Raw genomic sequence first — 21,382 nt, forward strand, 5'->3', positions numbered from 1 at the left:
CTAATGGAATGATGCTTTCTTTCTTTCTTTTTTCATCTTCTAACAAAGGTAGCATTGCAAACTAATGGATATTGTTTTCCTCCTCCTATCTGACACCTGATCTCACAAAGGCTGCATCACAGATAGATTGCACTGGGCCCCCCAGTGACAGAAGGGGAATTAATTAGCAGGTCCTCACTAATTTTAAGCAGCCAGTGCCCAGACCTGTTTGTGTGTATATCAGGATGCTGTGTGCTGAACTGCCCCAGAGAAATTACTTTCCAAAGAAGGGAAGTCTCTCCTTTTTTCCATCGCAATTGATTAATGTCGTGACACGTGGAGGCTGGGCAAAGGTTACAGTGAAAGCCTTGACCTACAAATTAACACCTCGCACATGATCTAAATTTAACATACCTGATTAAAATCCCATGTCTGGTTAAGCGGTGTCCCTGATTGTGCCTCCTAGTCTGAGTACACTTCAGACAGGCTTGTTTTCTATCTATGCGTCTTGAACTGGGCCTAATTAACAGGTTGCAGCTCTTTCTCCATTTCACAGTGTGAGCACTCAACCTGCTGCGCAAAATTGTAATCTCTCCTCTTTGACCACATTGAAAGGGATGTGAAATGTAGTGTGCTTGACAGATGAAATTGTTTTACGGCTACTAGAGTGGGGGTTGATGGGTAAAAATGCATTTCGGTGAAAGCCACACTGGTGGAAAAGCTATCTCACCTCTGATTGCTGCCTTACTCTCAACTTGCACTTATGAATCTTCACTAAACGACCTTATCATGCTCAGAGAGAAGATTGTTATCCTACCTGGTGTGCCAGGATGGAAATGGAATTGAAGTAGCAGAGAACTGAAGGCATTACTACCTCGGTACCTTTTTAAAATTTGTTGGTAGCCACAAACAGTCCAATCAGAGGTGTTGTCACTACCGATGCATGATTTAAATGATGCTTAACTGCTTCTGGTTTACTTTAGTTTTCTAAGAAAATTGACTTCTTTTGAGGTTTAAACTCCAGTGACACTGTCCTGTCATTTTTAATATTATTGTTTCTTTGCCCACATTAGACCTGAAATTAATATTTAACTTTTCATTCACTGGATTATCAGATTTTTATTGTTTATTCAAACATTGGACTTGTTCATCAGCCAGTATCCTCAAAAGTTAAAATATTAGTGATATCCAGTTGTAATCTAAGTGGGCAAGAAATGGAAACAACAAGAATATATATTAGTGCTGTCAGCGTTAATCTCATTTAAATGACGTTAACGCCATAACCGCATTAACACGGCAAATCTCCGTTAGCGAGATAGCGAGGTTAGCTCGCTAACGCGTTAGCGCTATGCAGCCCCACACACGGGGCGATCCGCGCTAACGTGTTGACGGAGATTTGCCGTCTTAATGCGATTATAGCGTTAATGTCATTTTAAGGAGATTAACGCTGACAGCACTAATATATATCTATATCAATCTCAAACAATATTTTGTCATAGCTGCTGTGCACAGATTGTTAATCTAAAAATTCAAGCAAAATTTTGTGCCTGAAGCACAAAAAAGATACCCTTTAGCATTATATGGTTTTGTTGTCCTGTATGGACTACCACATTTGTAGCTGTAACTGTGAATGTCACTAAAATAGCTTGATATTAAAAGCCTGACTAGGCATGAGGTTTTTTTTAACAGAGGTTAATAACACTCAGAACTAAAAGCTGCACACTCCTCTATTATGTGCCTGCAAAAATTTGCACTAAAGAATCAATATGAGACATTGTGGATGAAGCTGCTGAGGCACTGTGGTTTAGTGTTTAGACTTCACTCAAGAGAAGCACTCAGCAGAGTTTGATGTCAGCCTGCTGTGGACTCTCCTTCCTCTTACTGCAATCAAAGACCAAACTGGCCCATTTCCATGCCTGCATGTAAATAAGTACCACAACTGAAAAGTGAAATGAAATGCAACAAGAAAAACAAACTCTCTGGTTACTGAAGAAGAGACAAACATTGCTTTAAACTCTTGGTTGTTTATGATGGTCTGCGCCTTACCTAATTGCTATGTCTGGATGGAGAGACGCCTTGTTTATCCCACCATGCAGCTCTGATTGCATGCCTTGGCTCCTTTTAGTATGGTTCAGCCCAGTTTTGAGGCTCTGTATGTCTGCTTGGGCAATCCTCAGTGTGTTCCTCTCCCAAGGCAAGTGGCTGAACCCCCGTCACAACTGTCACAGTCTGCCCTGCTATTATAAGAAGCCTCATCTGTCCTGAGCAATTAAAAATAAATACATAAATAAAATAATCTCACCGAATACTCATTCAGCTTTGGAGAATGCGATTGGATACACTTCTGTCATATTTGGGCTTGAATTGGCTTGAACAGAATCTTTAAAGAAAATAGTTGCACTTGAATAAAAGACATTTGTGATTATTATTTTTTTTCTCTCTCGGAGGAATGACTGAAGCTGTGGAAGTTTCTGGTAGGATGTCCAGATTCTATTAAGCTGTTTTTTGGGGGGTGGGGGTAAATCTTAGCTAGTTAGAGACTGTGTCTTCTCCACTGGTGTCCTGGATGTTGCCAGTAGTAGGCTGCTGCTCTGTTTTTCCCCTGAGACTCATTCTGGGGAATAATAGCAAGAGGAAGAGAAAGAAGGTCCTCTAACTGAGATTAATTAGGGTTTTTGTATTCTACTAGGAACAATAGCACATGGAGCTCCAGCTAAATGACTTATTGTGTTATTCTTAACGTCTGCTCTAAATATGTTGCGGAGAAAAATTGAATGTTTTTTTTGTCTCACTGTTGCACAGGGTCTTTGTTTTGATAGCACATCCTTGGTTGATAATGACACCTGGACAATGGCGAAGGACTGGCAGAATGAGGTGCTTCACAGGGTGACAATTTGCTTTCAGGCAATACAGCTTACTCTTAAACACGGAAGAGTTTGCCTATTGCATATAGATAAAGGCAGATTGTTTTAAATGGCAAACTCTTCACCTTCTTGATCACATTGCATAAGGAGTGAACTGACCCTCCGTCTTACCTGGAAAACAAGTGTTGGTTGTTGTGCCGAATGTGCTGTCCAAATGAAAGAGGGGGAAAAAAGGCTAAGCACTTAAATTATGAGCAGCGAGAACACCCGCTGACTGAAGGGCATCAGAAATTTAATCAGAATTTAAATCACATCAGCAAAAGATGGGATTTGCTGTTATGAAGGGAGGGGCATCATATTGTGAACATAAGCCAGTAGCTTTTGAGCCTTTCACAACTATGTGTGAAAATCACACCTCGCACACCACCAATGGCAAGGTTAGGTTAAGCTTGAGGAGAAGCGCCATTATGATTAGGGAACAGAGCAGAAAATCTGATCAATTTGTGAATTAATTCCCAGGCATGAGAGACTAGCATTTTCAATTTAGCATGTTTGTGGGGTTAAGAAGTGTCCTGTGGTCTCAGCAAATTACCGATTTGGATGAACAAGGTTAAGAAATCATGATAGAGGACATATTTACATATAGTATCTTTTCTGTATCTTAAGTGATCATAACGTGAACAATTAAGGCTAATTATAGGTGAGTCATGTGTAAAGTTTCTGTTGTGGAATGGGTTTGTAACAGGCAAATGGGCCCATTACATGACCCATTTCTTGGAATGGATTGGCAATCGAGCGTGCTGCATTTTAAGACGACATATTAAGCCATTAAGAATTCTTTTTGATTGGCATGCAGCAACAAAAGATGCTGCTAGGGAACATAATAAGGGTCAGTTGTTCCACCTGACTAAAGTGACGGGGCTGAAACGTGTTCCGCATGATGGATGATTCTGGGTGAATCGGTTTGACTCCGTCAAAGAGACCTGCCAGGTCCTTCATATGGAGAGCCCAAACTTATTCTGTGTTATTTTATCAGGCTCCTTTCATGTTTCAAAGGACACAGGGAAAGTTCTGGAAAATTGAGTGGAGGCCACGGCTGTTCACATTAACAGCCTAACCCTCACAGCGAGAGCATTTTTGATTGGTAGCAGACAGTGAGAATAGCCCTGTCTTCATTGACATTTCCAAAGCGGCCGCCGTTCTTTTCTGCGGTGGTGACCTCTGTGAATTTTATTAGCAAATGAGACCTGGAGGGTTTGGGTTTAAAGAGCGCCCCTTCATTCTGATTTCCCCCACATAATGATTTTCACAGGGTTCAGGACCTGAATGGAAGAGAAATAATGAGCACTACTCATTATTGCAAATTATATCGCCTGCTCAAACCATTACTCAACTCATAATTAATCTCAATACCATCAACCTATAGACTTTGATCATTAGAATTAGACAGTAGCGTATTTGTGGGAACTAATTTATATTGGACGGCATAAAAAAGACTTTCCTATCTTTTTAAGAAAATAAATCACTAAATCAATAAAACAGCCATTCCAGCAGCTGTCTTAGGGTCTGTCACTACACTTTGTGTTGTTCTGTGTCTTGGATAGTTTGTTGTTCCCACAAAAATTAAGGAAATTCATCTTTTGGGGCTTTCCATATGAGCAAATACTCTGTAATAATTCTGTAGTGTAGTCTAGTCTATGCATATATTACTATTAAATTAAACTATTCAAACATTTTCTTTATTTATTATTAGGCCCTTCTCCTAGCAGAAGGAACTTTTCTTCCCATATGGATGGACGTGAGCTGTGGCCAACTCCTAACTGCTCTGCCAGCTGAGTGAGCTGTCAGGGCAAAGGATTAAACTAATGGAAGCCTTCCCTGGAGTATGTCCATGGTTCTCTCTGTATGGCTCATAATACCATTAAACCACTAAGTCTGTTATTTGGGATTACTTAATGTCCAGCTGAACTTGAGCATTTGTGAGTTTACACTCGCTGGAAAAGCCTGTACTCCAGTAGAAATCATGTATTAGATTGCATAGAACTTCACTGACCAGCTATCCAACGTCCAAAGCTGCAGACTCATAATGGTTTGTTTTCCGGTTTTTGTTTCACTCTTAGAGAAAATAACCCATGAACTAAGTGATTTAAAGGAGCCAATTAAAAAGTTCTTAATGTCCTTAATCAAAACAGACAACTGACTAATGAGAGAAATCTATGGAAACTGGTCAAAGAGATCGATCGAGCCCCAACCGATTCTGAACGATTTTCGTGACACCTTCTAATTAATGGCTTCTACCAACAAATTGTCTCATAATCAATGTTAGAATATGTATGAGATGCATTATGTGACGTATGTTTTTAAATGAGCAGCCTCTATTCAGTCAGTGTCCTTGTTAATAAATGTTCAAAATATTACAGAATAATGAAAGTCACACATTTCAATTTCAGCAGTGTGTCCTTCATTTCCAAGGAACAGCAACATGAATGTATGTGGCATCTGCAGCAGGAACACTTCATCTCCTTCTCATTCATTTTTCACACCAGTCTCCATGTTCTCCATGTACAGCCATCATTGTAATGGAAGGTGAAGGTGGCCTACATTGGAATAATAATAAATCTGTTCCTCTGAATACCTTAGACAATAGGCGAGCCCTGGCCTTTACAGAGTTACAGAGATGGGCTTAGTGTGCCGAGAGCCCTCTATTTTTTAATTGGTCCTGAACACACCATTGTTAAGGTACAAGAGATGGAGAAAGAGGGGGAGAGAGAGAGAAAACACCCTTGTGCATCACTAGCACATTAGCACAGCACTAGCGCAGTGTCATTATAATTTGCTCTTACTGGCTAATTATCTTGTCATGGTGCAGCAGGTCCTGCAGAGTATGTGGTCATTAAGCTCAAATGACAATCAGTGTTCTCCTGTCATCTTCTTCACCTCTCGGAGACGTTGACAATGGCAGTACAAAGAAGTGGCACGCTGTCACTCGAAATACAGTATCTTTACATTGCCTGGCGGTCAGTAATGAGGAAAGGGAAAAGTTTTCTCCTTGTTGTGTTTGGGTTCACTGGCTCAAATCTACACAATTTGTGGGTCTCAAATTTGGTAACAGACATTGCACAGCCTCATGGCTACAGTTCTGTATCCCGGATAATGGTGAGGAAGACATTTCATCATATGCATTTATATTACTATCACTTTGATATTTACGGCTACTGTATTAAGCATAATTAAACAAGAAGTGAGTTCTTACACGTGGCGCCCATTAATATTAATATTTCATGAACTAGTAAAGAAATGCTGCTTGAGGGATCAGATATTTTCGTCTTTAATTACTAACAAAGAGAAGTGCAGTGCATAAATCTCCAGTGCAACACTGTCACAATGTTGCTGTTTGAAATGAATAGTAAACAGTCTGTTTTAATCATAGAGAAAAGAACTGGTGCCAGGATCTTTTGTCTTTGGAACATGAGCTACAACTGAACAATTCATCAACTGATTATTAGTGCTGGTTCGCATGACACCGGTTGCTGATGCCTCAAAGAAAAAATGTTGTGGGCACCTGAGCAGATGGCTGGTTGTTATTAAAGAGACCTTACAGCCCTTTTGTAGAGGCACCTGATTGTTGTTTGAGAGGCTGGGAAAAAAAGTGTCTCAAAGTCGACTTAACTCCTGCCCTTCTTCTTGTACTTTACACAACTTCCTGCTTAGCCCCAGAAATAATCACCCTTAACACTTGAATCACAGATAAACTAAAAGTGAATAATACATTAAAAGCTGTGGAAAAAACATAGCAGCATGCTGTTCACAGTAGAGGGTCAAAACAGGGTGATCATGCTGTGCAGGAAAATATACACATAACATAGGAAAGACACAATCATAACTAGCTAGTCGACGCTTTATAAAGCACATTATATTAGAGCTAAAAACTGAAAAAATATTATCACAGACCTCGTGTGACCCAAACGTCAGTGCTACCATAAAGAAACTTATAAAAGAGCTGGTGTAATCTTTTTTTCTTTAAGCTACACTTTATTTCCAAAAGTATTCACACAACCTATTCTTAATCCATAGTGTTTAACATGATGTCAGCCTACTATTTGCATCTATAAAAGGCTCCAACTCCTCTGGGAAGGCTTTCCACAAGGCTTAGGAGTGTGATTTGAGGAAATGTTTGATTATTCTTCCAGAAGCACGTTTATGACGTCAGACACTGGTGTTGGATGAGAACGCCTGGCTCACAGTGTCTGCTCAAATTCATCCCAAAGGTCTTATGTCAGGTTGAGACCAGGACTCTTCTACACCAAACTCCCTCATCCCTGTCTTTCTGGACCTTTGTGCACTGGTGCGCAATCAATGTTTTAACAGGATGGGGCCTTCCCCAAACTGTTCCCAAACCCAGAGTCATCTATCAAATTTCTAAATCAGCAGTCCCCAACCCCTGGGCCATGGATTGGTACCGGTCCATGAGTCGTTTGGTACCGGGCCGCGAGAGTTGAGGCTCGGGTGTGAAATTTATGGTTTTCAGGGTTTTTATCATTATTTTTTTTATCGTTAACTCTGCTTCCCTGGGTGTTTTCCCGTGTGTTATGAATAAATCTTCTTTTTTAAAATTTTGTTGTATTTATCGGCAACACCTTAAAGGCCGGTGAAAACATTGTTGGACATAAACCGGTCCCTGGTGCAAAAAAGGTTGGGGACTCCTATTCTAGATGGAGAAGCGTGATTCGTCACTCCACTGCTCTAGAGTCCAGCGCCGGCATGCTCTAGACTACTGGATCCAACACTTTTTTTATAATACCGCTAACGAGTAGCGAGGAAATTTCATGACTGGAGTTGTTGAACAAGTGGCATCCTATCACAGTACAACACTGGAATTCGCTCCTGATAGCGACCAGTCGACCAATCCAGAAAACATCTGCCCACCTTTGTGCTTGATTTTACACACCTGTGGCCATGGAAGTGACTGGAACTCCTAAATTCAGTGATTTGGATGGATGGGAAATTACTTTTGGCAATAATGTGTATCTGCAAGTACACTCACAAAAGCTTTCTAAATTATTCACTGTAGCTCAAGTTTCATAGTGCTAAAACTCTTTAGCCTACCTCACAGAAATACTGACAACCAAAAACTGAAACTTACCAGTACCAAAACACTTGTTATTTTTCAAATGCAGTACATTTTCTGGGCCAAACAGAATCAGCATTTTCTGTATTCATTATTAAATGGGAACACTAGCACGTGCATGTGTTCCTCATAGCACTGTATTGTTTCACTGGTTTATTTTTACAGTTCACTTATTTGTGGTAGATGAATTAATGATATAGACCCCCCCCCCCCCCCCCCCCCTCACCACCACCCCACCCCCCCAACATGCGCCAAACATGTTAAGATCATTTAAAACAACAACTGCCTGCACCTGACGACAAACAAAGCTGATCAGGCTGACTTGGTGTCATCACAACTCGCTGCTCCTCCTCCTCCTCTTCTGCTCCCTCTCCTCTTGTTTCATTGTGTAAACATGACAGAACCCCCACTCATTATCTGAAGCTGGAGACAGATGGAATTGGTGAGCGTTACAAGTGCAGCACAACAAGACGAGTGGGCAAGCTCGAGTCATCGATGGAACAAATAGGGTTTTGTGAGAGGCTGTTTGGCTGCCACACTCGGGGGCCATGCCTGCTGATTTAGTTTGACATTATTCACCCTTTTTAACATCATATCTGAGCAGATCCCCACATGTTAAATTTAATGACGAAGAATCGCATTCACCACAGCTCTGCCTTGCATACAGCAAGCGTTTTGCTTACAGGTTGTTTGTCTCTCCTCGAAGCAAAATGTGCCTTCGAGTCATTAGCACACTACCCAAAAATGGATTTTAACATAAACTGAAGCTTTCTTTTGGCTGTGTCTCAAATGCTGTTACGATTTGTGCCATCTCATTACCAAGCCAAGCTAAATAAGATGATGACAAATAGAATGTGTTCTGCATCTCCTTGAAAGTTTGCCAATATAATAATTCTCACTTGTGTTTTATTGGCAAGAGGGTAGAGAATTAGATTAACCTTTGATATTGAACCAAAGTGATAAAATCTAAATGGGGCTTTCTTGGCAAATAGATTTCAGCTTATTGATTTCTCATCATTTCCCGTCTCTCTGTCATTGAGGAAAAACATTCCTCTCAAACATCCAGTATTTTTTAGGGATTAGTCTTTCTATGTCTTTGTATTTTGATGAATGGTAATTATAAGAGTGTTTCTATCAATCTAAAGATGAGAGCATTTTCTCATCAAAGGTCACACGCTAAAATTGTCGCTGCTAATAGGAAAGCACTCAAAGCAGCCATTTATCTGTTCTCTACATCCCTTTATAAGATTGTTCCTTTCATTTCATTTATTAACTGCAGTGACTGCTGCAGCTCATGATCTGATTGCTAGTTTTAGTTTTATTGTCTTGGAAAGCTTTGTTTTGTTACGCACACCAACAGCTCCAAGTTGTGTTGTCACGCAATTAACAGGGACTTAATTAGTCGATCAAATCTGCTGCAACATTGTCCCAAGCCTTACGAAGCACTTCTTACATGTACCGTGGCTGTCAAATGAAAACTTCAGAGGAAATTATTATTATGGCATTTGTTACGCAAAGCGCACACCAAGAAATCAGACACTGGTCTGATGCTGTCTTCATTCTTAGACTTTGTGAACATTATATGCAGTAGAAATCTGGCTTAATGTGTAACAGGATTAATAATTAAGGGCTACATAAAATGTTTTTCTAGTACATCCTTTAGTTGTTGCTTTGTTTGACTTTGGACCAAAGAAACAGACCAGATTTTTTTTGGCTAATGATGATATATCACAAGTATTAATTAAAAAAAAGACTTTTCCAATTACTTTTGGAATTTATCATTACATTTCAGTTGAAAGACATTACAAGCCGCTCAATCAAGTGTACCTACCCACTACTGGGTCGGATCTCCTTTTGCCTTCAGAGCTGTCTTGATTCTTCATGCCACAGATTCAAGAAAACTGCTGCTCTCTAGATTTTTTTTTTTTTTTTTTTTTTTTTTCCAGACCATTCTCTGTTAAACCCTAGTGATGGTTGTGTTTTGTGTGTTCTGAAAAATTCTGGTCAGCCTGTCAATAACCATGCCACATTCAAAGCCCTGGGATGCTAAAAGCCTTATTAGTTTTCTAGTGATCACTTTTAGTTTACCATTAGCTAATGGTTTTAACTGCTACCTTTACTTTTACCAAATAATTTCTAGCTTTGTGTTTCTAATTCTAGATAGCCATTTCAACTGTTTACCTAAACAATTCTATTTGTTTATCCATACTTTTGGTTAATAATGTCAAATGCTTCTGCATAGTTTTGGAAAACACATTAGCTTAAGTCTTAACTCTGTTAGTGAGCTAGTTTAACCTTTCTTTACTTTTTAACTTATACACTACTTTAAATAAGTTATTATGCTTGTTCTCTATATTCTGCAGCTTATTCATGACCTTTAATTAGTTACATCTTCTATGCTAATAATATATAACTATATTCTGTGCTATCATTGTAGGGTGTTTACCTTACACTATATAAAGCACCTCAAGGTGACTATTGTGACTTGCAGCTATGTGACTTAAAATAGGATTGCTCAAAAATTCTCACAGTAATGTCTCTCTAATCTTAATATAAATTATTTATTTTATTTAAGTTAATCTCTGTAAACTCTGCGGTTCTGACTTTGTACCCCTGTGTAAATGACTCTAGGATTGTGTAAAAAAAAAAAAAAAAATAATAATAATCATTTATTTGGCCAAGTTTCTACTGGTAATTTGTATAAAAACCTTCTTAACCCATGATTACACTTCTTGCTCATGTTGCAGGGTCAACCTTTATGATGGTGAACACATCAGGACGCTTCGCAGGACAGAAGGCCCTGCTGCTGACACCCCAGCTGAAGGAGAACGACACACACTGTGTCATCTTCCACTACTATATAGGAGGCAGAGACAACAGCCATCCCGGCCACTTAAATGTCTATATTAAAGAAAACAATAGTCCGATGGGGATGCCTGTTTGGAACGTGTCAGGTCCAGCCTCTCGCTCCTGGGGACAGGTGGAGTTGGCTATCAGCACCTACTGGCCCAACTTCTACCAGGTGAGGACATGCGGCTGAAAGCAAGTCATCTTTTGCATAATGTCTCGTTGCAAAACTGGGTTTCTCATTGTAAGGAGCCTTTGTAGTTAAGCCAAAGTCATTAATGCCCTTTTTCTGGGTGGAGCAGGACAAACCATTATTTGAGATGGTCTAAACAATTGCACAAAAGCTCATTCAAAACACCTAAGATTATTGATTTCAGCGGCTAGCTCGGTATCCATGGTAATCTGTTCTCTCTCTGTTCCATCTGAGCCTGCTCTCTTTTTCCAATTCTGAAAACTCATTTTCACTTACCAATGCACATGACTGCTGGCCGGGGCAAGGCGATTTCACACTTGCCTGGCTATTAGTCTTCACCAGGCTTGTTCCACGAGTCCACCACATGTTAATTGATGCAGAGAGACCCCTTAACCTCCCAATGGGAGATGGTCTCTTGGTGAATTATTTCATTATGGCCTGGCAGAGCTAGTCCACAGTGGAGCAGAGGGGAGTCCTCCTGCTTGCTCATTGTAGCCACACTGATAACTTAGTTAACAAGGGACACCGCTGGGCTTCTCACTGCTGCATGCAGTATAGGAGGTTTAATGAGAGGCACACGGAGAAACGAAAGAAGAGGGGAAAGGCAACAGTTGAGCAGAACAGAATGTGCTGCCATTACCAGTAATAGTCACTGTTCACTGTTGGCAGGATGTTGACTTTTGTGACATAATAAAGCAAAGCCTGCCTGGTTAAATGTTTTCAGTTTGGCTCAAGACATGTAAAGACTAAAAGAGTCTGCCTCAGAAGCACAGCTTGTTGTGTTTGCATTTACTCTGCTTGCAGACCTTTTTAAGTACCAAGTTAGAGCTTCAGAAAGTTCAGACACTTTGACATTAACTGCTGCTTCTTTCTGACAAACGAATCGCAATTTCAGTGACAGCTGAACCCTTTGACGTGCGTGGTTACGTTTCAGTAAATTTCTGCATCTAAGGTGAGTGGTTAGACCCGAGATTACTCATTTTGTTTTCCAGTGTGTCGAGGGAAATTCCCAGCATCTGTTGCCTTTCAAACCCAGCTTTGTTTGTAATTGTTCCAAGACTGACAACATGGTCAAATGTGAGGATGCTAATGATCTCAGCAACAGTCAAGAAAGGAGACCAGTGCTTCAAGTTGTCACTAATTAACAACATGGTGCTAATTATAGGTATCTTTAATTGCATGGTAACCTACGCAATTGTCAAAGGGAAGCCACCTGATACTTGGAAATTATTTTTTAATTACCAGTAAGGCTTGAGCATTTCAGCTTTTGATAATTACTCCTGTCAGGCTATCCCTAAATCTTTAATTGACATTGTCATTTATTTCCAGAACTGCTGATCATTGTGCAAAACAATATAATTTTCACTAATCTGGAAGCTATGTGTGTCATGTGCGTGCTATTTAAATACTTTGTGCATAAGATAAAAACCTATGGTTTATCCTTAAAAAAAAGGAAAAAAAAAAAAAAAAGAGCAAAAAACAGAAATGTGGTTATCTATCTTGATTTTTAATACAGCAGAATCCACGACAGAGCTAATCAATTCTGCTGTAATGCTGTACTTAGCCAAGCCCCTTAGGGATAACCCATGTGGCGATGTAGGCATTGAGTGCTGGGTTCACTGTCTGTACCTCTGACAAATGAGAATGGTGAACTTTCCTGTGATATCAACAGCTTCGTCCCATGCGAACATTTTCACTCTGTGGGTCAGGCCCAATTATGCACTGCACTATTATTGATGTTGGAATCAATTATATCACAGCTATTAGGCAGCCTGACTGATGTCTGTTGCACAAACAAAGGATTTCAATTAGAGTGTGGGGGCCAGTTCATTTGTCTGGTGGCGATATATAGAGTAGTTGGCCTTTTAATTTCCTTTAAATTAGTCTGTAATGAGGCCATAATTGGCACCCAAGACACTCACTTTCATATTTCATGAGACAAAAAAAGAAATTTATAATTAGACAGCCTTATCTGAAGGCATCCTGCCTCCCAGATGACAATGGTAACTATCTCCGCCTTCACATTCCTAGGCTACAAAGAGAATCTCAGAGATAAATCTGTGTGGCAGTAGCAGGACATAAGTTTCTGGGTGACGCCACACATGGAACACGACCAATAATGTATGAGTTTCACCGGAAGATTCAAGCTTGTATTTAGGGAATCGTGGCACGCCAAACATGTGTAGCTGTAGCACATGTGGTGTAATGGGTCTCTGCACCACACCCTGAGTTTGGGAAGGGACTGGCATTCTGTTTCCCTTTTTATCACGCTGCAGACCATAGAGTGCATAACTCTGACATTCTGCAAGGACGCACCCTCTGACAGGGCTTTGGACCATTTGTTTTGCAGGAGATCTTGACCCTTAAAATAGGGTTACTCTAGTCCCACACAGCACAGTTGCACTTGTTTTTCAAGTTTGTCTTGTCAGAGATGGAAACTTGTCAACTAAATAACACTCACCACACAGCAAATGTTACAGGCAACTGTCCCTCCTCGTGTAAGAGATAACACTTTAATTTTGTACTGAAGTGATGATTTGCTCACATTTCTTTTTTTATGTAATCCAATTCTTGTGGCAACTTCTGTAAATTTAACATCCAAGGAAACTTAAGACTACCAGCTGCCTACTTCAAATCTTAGCTTAGAGTCACTGCCTTGCACAAACTGTCAAATACAAATGGGTTAGAGTAGTTTGTAGTAAAAATTTCCCAGGAAGTTCCTGCATGTAAGGGAAATACTATAGTGTGTCACCAAGCTATTGTATTAGCTGTGCAGGTTAAAGAGTAACACAAATAGTGGAATATCTTACTAATAATGATGAAAACATCAAATATTTGTATCCTACTTTGCTAAATTCAAATGAATATTAACACTAACTCCATTATAAATGTAGCATACAATTACACTAATGACTTTACAGTGTAATGAGAATCAAGATGGTTTTTAACTGTTTTCTCTGTTAAAGACAACCTTTTTCCACTAGAAGAGGGAAACTTTTAGGGTGGTGCCCACCTTTGCAGAGTCCGTTTCCTGATCTAAACCTGAAGATCGGTAATGTGGAAATTGTCACGGTGACAGCAGTACCTTGGCGGCTAATATCAAATGATCAGATGCATGTAAGTGAGGGGTGAACTTTAACTAAATTGAGTTTTAAGCATCGCTCTGATGTTCGGACTCTCAGCCCTCACACTCTGTTTCGTCAAGGCTCAAACTTAATTTAACACTTGCATGTCATAACACCTATCAGCTGTGACATACTGATGAAATAATGTCAGTGGCCTGCAGCTGTGTCACCAGCTGCAGTCCGGTTATGGAGCAGGGGGCATTAGCAAGAGCTGGACTTCTTTATGCGCACAGACAGCCTCACTCAGATGTCATTTGAAGATGTGGTCATTTGTCATTGATGTTATAACTCTCCTTTCTCTTCCTCAGATTGTGTTTGAAGCCGTAACCTCAGGGCAGCGAGGCTTGCTGGCCATCAAAGACGTTGTGGTCCAGGGCCACCAGTGCAGTAAGTCCTTTTTTCCGTCACCATAAAAGAATATCATCAAACAGTCATTGTCCTTTCCATGACACCCTCCCAAATACCTGTGTCGCTGTTCTATTCAGGGCCTGCCAGTCAAACAAAAGGCCTTCAAAGAATATTCTACAGTCAATCCAAGTGCGAGTCTCCCTCCTCCTAGCTCCCTTAAGATTTATGAGCACACAGTTGACAAGCAGAAGTGTGCTCAGGATATAATCTTGGAGTAGCGCTGTTAAATCTATCCTTTGAGAGATGGTAGAAATAGTCAAAAAAGGGGGATGAGAAACAAATCCTATCATACATTATGCTGCTTCTTGTGTTTGGATTCCACTATTTTTTTTCCCCCTCCCTTAAGGATATTCAGTAAAGTATCTCGTCAACATCTGTTCAGAATTCTGCTATCCCTTGCTGAATATAAGCAGAAGCACTTCAGAGTGCACTACAGATGTAATGAACGAGTAATCACTCGCATATTTAGAATCTTTCGGCTTCTGCTTTTTGGATAGGCTGCTGCTGTGGGAGCAGAAGCAAGAAGCCTCTTCAGTATTCTTCAGGTCTATTCTTTTCTGTGCTGAGAGTCGCATTAGTCCATATGGCGCTCCACATTCTAAAATCTAAATCAATACCACAAGGGTTTTCATCAATTGATTTATGCTTTACTCTACTCCTCATAGCTGAAGTATCAAGCTCTGATTGTCAGGCACTAATGACATGCTAACCATTTGAAAGCAGCTGAATTCCTACAAATGTTATGTCAATAAGATGGATTTATATAGAAATAGGTGTTGCATATAAATGTATTCGAGTAAATCAATGAGGTCTCATGACGAGGACTGCGTTTAAATGCGAGTCGATCAATGATCCACTTAGTGGCACTTGGGTATTCTTGAATGATAAGCAAAATGATCAGAGCAACTCATCAGCCGAGCACAGCCAATTCATTTTCTATTTATACGACCATGTGGAATATCTAAGGTGTGATTATGCCACTGGGTGGTCTGCCTCTCCTTCCGTCATTAAAGACATTTGCAATGACTATATATAGATAGATAGATAGATAGATAGATAGATAGATAGATAGATAGATATGGTGCTGGATGGATTGACATGACAAAGTTATAAAGGAGGTATAGTTCAAAGACAAGGTTGTAAATTATTAAATAGAAGTGAAAGTCTTGATGATGAAAGTGATAGAATTAGCTTTTGCCAAGTCTTTAGAGATTTGGTTATGTTTCGAATCAAGGTCGCTCCACTGAAATGCCCCATTTTTCTATGCAGAATAGCAATACTAATCAAAAATGTTCTACATAAGTTACTTTCTGTGGACTATCCCAGTCAGTGAGCGTACTGATAATGAGCACAGTTGGAGACGAGAGAATAATGCTTTTCGACAAAAAAAGAAAAAACCCGCCTCAATCACTGGAAGAATGCAGTAAAAGAGAGTAGAAATTAGACTTTTGGTAGGTGAGAGATTGAACTCATTTTTTTTTTTTTGAGATTGTGTCTCATTTTTGGTGAATCTTTCTCACAAAATGATGGTAGCCTTGGGCTTTAAGGGTGTTGCGTACTGTATGTGGTGGTGGTGGTGGTGGGGGGGGGTTATCTTTTCAAGGATGCTTTTCTCAGTGTAAAATCTGATAGTAGCATAGTTAAGATGTGGCTATAGAGTGGCTACTCTCGACTCCAGTTGTCAGAATGAGATCCGAGTTTGACAACTCGGATCTTTTCATATCACCACAAAATATTATAGCATATTGTACAAACTTTTTCCTTTTTTCCCCACAGTGAATACTCCTCATTTCCTGACTATAAAGGGTGTGGAGGTCAATGCCGGACAGACTGCGTCCTTTCACTGCACTGTCAACGGACGCAAGCGGGACAACTTCCGCCTCTGGCTTCAGGTACGTAAGAGATGTTGTTATCTTGTTTTTTTTACACTGTAGCGCAAAATGGGAAAATCAATCTTTATGTTTGTTCAGAAATGGAGCTTCTGAAATGCATATTTGTTACTTAGCGGGCCCTTCTGGTTTAAGCATTTTGTTTTCTTTAATAGATGACAGTTTTCAAACAATCAAGCTAAATACTGGAATAAAAATTTTGTGACGCAGCTAGAGTAACTTCCAGCTCAACGTCTTAGCAGGTGAAATGAGGACAGTAACCAGTGACAATTAGCCTTTTCAACATCATGTTAAAGCAAATATCCACTGACATCAATTTTTTTTAAACCACTGCAACAGTGGTTTAAAGTCTGGTTGTTTTTGATCTTTTATCACTGAACCATCATTACTTTCCATACAAAGGTACTGATACTTGGTTGCCACCCGTTCTTTCAGGAAACTCTTGCAGCCATTAAAATTTATTCTGTGCTCCATTTGACAATTTCAAGCTGAGACATTCACACATTGCTCTGTTTTGCCCTTGTTTGAGATTTCACCTGCTCACCAGATTCCCAGAGACCTTTGCATCTGGGAGGTTGGGGATTAGGGTTGTTTCAGATCACTGCAGTATTGTCTTAACCTATATACACGTGGGCTCTGTGGATACTGTGTACTATATCCGGCACAACTGTTCTGCACAGCAGTCTCGAATTGACCTTGTTCTGAACAGCGAAGGTAGTGCATCTGGCAGACATAACCCTGCTGGCTCTGCTGCTAAGCACACTGTCACACATGTGATCAGTGGGAGCATGATGCTGGGTAAAGGTCCTCTGCCAGGTACTCCATCATTTTAACAAACACGTCCTCATTAGCACAGGAGCTGGAAAACAAACATTAAGTGAAGTCCCCCGATGACAGTAATGAAGAAATATTTCTAATGAACAAATGTCCCCCATCTGCCTGCTGTGAGGGGTGACAGCTGGGGAGAGCCCACTGTGTGTTTGTGTGTGCGCGTGCATTCCAGTGTGATAAATGTATCCCCACTATCAACCACCAATGGGAACGATAGGACACAAACAAACACGCACAAGAACAGGGGACAAGTACACTCAACCAGAGTTTTTTTTTAAAACACAAGGTCAGGCCACTTTGCTTATTAAACCTTTCCATTTTGGAGGTTCACTTGTGTGTTTGTCTCGGTTCCAAACAGGGCATGGGTGGACGGGAGGCCCCAATGAAAGCCACTAAACCTTGGAACAACCGCCGCTTCATAGGCACTTTCGATGTGGAGAACACAACCAAGGGCGACTCGGGCCGCTACCGCTGCATTGTCCACTCAGACAAAGGGGTTGGAGTGTCCAATTATGGTGAACTCACCATAAAACGTGAGTATTTGTCCCAAAGCAGAGTAAAAATGTAAAACCGACCTATTTCAGTGAAAACAAGGCAGAAAGCGGGAATGTTTTCCATCCCCATGACCTTCATGCATTCAGCAAAGTTAACGGGAGATAAACAGGAACTGCTGCGTATTTGTAGATGAAAATGTCCTCTAAGGCAATACTAAAAATACTAGCTTTTTATGTTGATTTGTTATCCAGAGGACTTTAATACTTCCTCTGCAAAGGTTGTCCTTGACTGAGCACAATTCCCCCTAAAAGATCACAAAGGCAAGAGGCACCAAGGTTTACAGTAACCTCACTGATATTTCACTCCTGCAGTCATTTGATATGAATTTATGGAGTCGTCCGAAACTAAATCCAGCAAGGCCTCTCTTTCCTACAGCCCTATAGCCCAGTAATGGCCTTCTATATTTCTTCACCTCAATTTTCTCCCTGTGCTCTCAATTGAATTTATGGTCCTGATTTTTTTCTTCTTCCCCTTTTCTTTTTTTTTGTCTTCAAGCTTTATGTGATTGATAGGTTTAATCCTGGCTGTCCAGATCGAGGTCTGTCAATCATGCGAGAATGGCTGGGCCCAGACACAGCAGAGCGTAGAGGGAGATAAAGTCTCTCTGCCTGAGTGTATCAGTGGGTTTCAGTGGTGTACTCAAAGAAAATTTACTGACACATTGAAGGCACTCAAAACCACACTTGTGCATAAATTCAGCAACACAATCACTTGCACATCCTCACGCTTGCACAAACCTACACGAGAGCAATATTTTTGATGATAACTGCTTCCAGTGTGTTACCGTGTAGATATTTTCTTCTTACTCAAGACAAACCTCTTAAATTTAAAGTGCTTTCATCATAAATATTTAAAATATCGTAATTTTCTATATTTAGGGGTGAATCAAGTCCTGTAAGTCATTCCACTTTAAATTCAACAGAGATGTCACACTTCAGCGACTTTAGCATAAGCCAGCTCATTAAAAGAGGAAAAGAGGCGTTTTCACACTTATGAGTGTCCCACATAAAATGCTGATATCTCCCCTTATCGTACCAGTCATAAAACAAGTGCTTAACCCTCCTAGCAATGAGTCTGAGTTGTAAATCCTCTTTAAATGTGTATTCACCGCGCCCGTGACTCGTTTTTGGAGGAGTGACCATGGAGCGATTCTGTGGATTATGAGCCTGCTACAGTCGCACGCCGGCTCTCCCCCCACCCCTCATTACCATACACTGCCTTTTCCTTCAACATGAGGAGAGTGAATGCTTGATTATCCCTGATAATCACTTCTGCCTTTCATGCCAGTGTTCCATCAGATTTATGTGCCTATGTGGAAGTGCACTGCATGTATTTGCGGATTGGCCCAGAGCTGCACCCTTCCGGTGTCCCCCCCCTTGTGATGAGCTCTCCTGTAGTGCAGCCGGTGGTTTTGAAAGAAGGATAATTACTTCTTGTCCAAGTGCTGGCTCTTTTCTTGCCCTGGTTAGAATCACCTGGAGCCTGCAAAGCATTTGCTGAGCTCTAACACAGTATACTTGGCAATGTTACTAACTGAACAATGCTGAGGTGCAACTGTGTCGGCACTAATGAGAATAGCCACCGAAAATCGAAGGCCAGCCAGTCAAGCTCCTCATTTTCCTCTGGCCACCTCGTCTCATATTAGGAGCAGATCAATTCTTTACTCACAGCAGCCTACTTAGGAAAGCGCACATCATAATGAGGACCTCTTGCATCTTAACAAGAGAGGATCAGGGGATGTAACAGACAACTGAAAGAAGGATTTATAAACGATGAGGTCTAACCTAAGAACAGAGAAGAGTGGCAGCCCTTATTATCGTGCTCTGTGTGGTGGCTGGCAAATGGGTAGGAAGGTGCGTGTGTGAGTGTGTGCATGTCTTTAGTTGGTGTGTATGCTGTGAATCATTAGAAATAACATGTAAAAAAATGTTTAAACAGTCGAATGATGGAAGTCAAAAATGAAGAAGATTGCTTTGTCAAATGCATACATTGTATAAAAAAATGGATGTTGGTACTGTGAAATCTCCCGTTGGTTAGCATGTCCTGCTTTAGCATCCTTTTTCTAGTCTAATGAGGATCATCATTTACAACATGAACATCATGTTGCATCAAATAAGACTCAAATCTAGCAGCTGAGACTATGAACTCATGAGAAAAGGGTTTACTGAGGCAACGGATGAGTGAGCCAAAGGGCTGTTTGCCTATAGACTTCTATACAACCAGGGTCGTCACCCCCAATGGAGGATGGGTTTAAAGTGCTGCTGTTTGCTTTTAGTTTTACCGAACAAACATTTTTCAGTGAAAGTTTACAAATGAAGATTAATCACTGAATAAAAATTGGAATATAATTGTCACTTTCAACAGTTTCAAGTCCTTGTATAGTGGTTCCTTTTGGTGTGGGTGTGTGTTTGTTTTTTTGCATAGATGTGCAGTTGTGTGATTGTGTTCTGGCAGGAAGGCAGGCAGGTGCTGTGGTAGAAGAGGGCGCAGCTGTTGCCAGGCCGTTTGCCTGTCTGGTCAACATCGCGACAACAGCTGCTCGCTGACCCCCGCATATGGCCGCCACTGTCATCTGTGGACTGTCACACATTTCCAGCTAGCACCGGGCTCAGCTCGAAGACCTTTCCAGGGCCCCGCTGCTTCAAAGCTGCCCTGCTAAGGCTTAAACATTGGGAAATGAGTTGTTAATATCCTGAAGTGTTCCAGCACTTGAGTGCATTTCACACCAGTAATCTGTTATTTTCAGTGCATCTGCTATGGCTGTTGAACAGGGGATTACTGCACCTACAGGAATTATTTCATCACCATAAGCTGCTGTTGTCTTTGTGAAGCAGTAACTTTTCAAACTTAAATGAAATGCTTATTGCTGTAATACATCATGCTGTTTAGTCTTTTGCAGAAATGGTCTCAAGTGACAACTGCAACAATAGAACTGAAGCATGCAGCGCAGTGCATATGAAAGCATGCTCTCTGCAAAGAACAAAAAATTGCTTGGATGACTAAATAGGTCTTGCTGGATGGAGTAACAGAGCTTAAGTCATTTTTATTAACCAATTGGTTACATTTTGTGCTGTGTGGCCTAGTCATGAATCATCATGACTAGGTCAGCAGCTAGGAGGTTTGCCATATTTTGTGGCCCTTAAGGCATTATTGAAGAATGAGTGTGTTGATAAATGTGTCAAAATCCGATAATGGTTACATTATGTGCTTTTGTGGATGCAGGGTATAGTATTAAATTTCTAAGTTGTAATTTCGGGAAATTTCTTTTAAATTTGTTGTTTTATCAAAAAGTGCTGTTCTCTGAAACCAATAATGTCACATTTGATCTTTTCAAATATATAAAAAACAGTATTTTTCTCCATTTCATCATGCTGATAGTACAGAGTGAGCATGTGCTGTTTTCTGTTGCTTAAATTAATCTGAGCATATTGCCACTTAACTCAGTTAAATCCCTTTTAAGGGCAAAACAACAGACCATAAAAGACCATCAAAACAAGCCAATGGTTTAACTCAGATTTTGGGTCACCTTATTTCCCTGTCTGGCTCCAACGTGCCGACCGTTG

At 40.6% G+C, this 21,382-nt stretch overlaps 1 protein-coding gene across 4 annotated transcripts in view; it reads left to right on the top strand.

Moving 5' to 3' along the window:
• The window catches only part of LOC134616257 (receptor-type tyrosine-protein phosphatase mu-like), a 156,409-nt gene that overhangs the window by 37,475 nt on the left and 97,552 nt on the right, over positions 1–21,382 (top strand). For all 4 annotated transcript variants that reach the window (XM_063460984.1, XM_063460986.1, XM_063460985.1 and 1 more), the window contains exons 3-6: positions 10,719–10,993; positions 14,445–14,523; positions 16,321–16,436; positions 17,623–17,797. In XM_063460984.1, coding sequence (XP_063317054.1) covers positions 10,719–10,993; positions 14,445–14,523; positions 16,321–16,436; positions 17,623–17,797 — 645 coding nt within the window. The remainder of the gene's footprint in view (positions 1–10,718; positions 10,994–14,444; positions 14,524–16,320; positions 16,437–17,622; positions 17,798–21,382) is intronic.

Source organism: Pelmatolapia mariae, linkage group LG18, assembly GCF_036321145.2.
Source record: "Pelmatolapia mariae isolate MD_Pm_ZW linkage group LG18, Pm_UMD_F_2, whole genome shotgun sequence".
In the NCBI taxonomy this organism is placed as follows: Eukaryota; Metazoa; Chordata; class Actinopteri; order Cichliformes; family Cichlidae; genus Pelmatolapia; species Pelmatolapia mariae.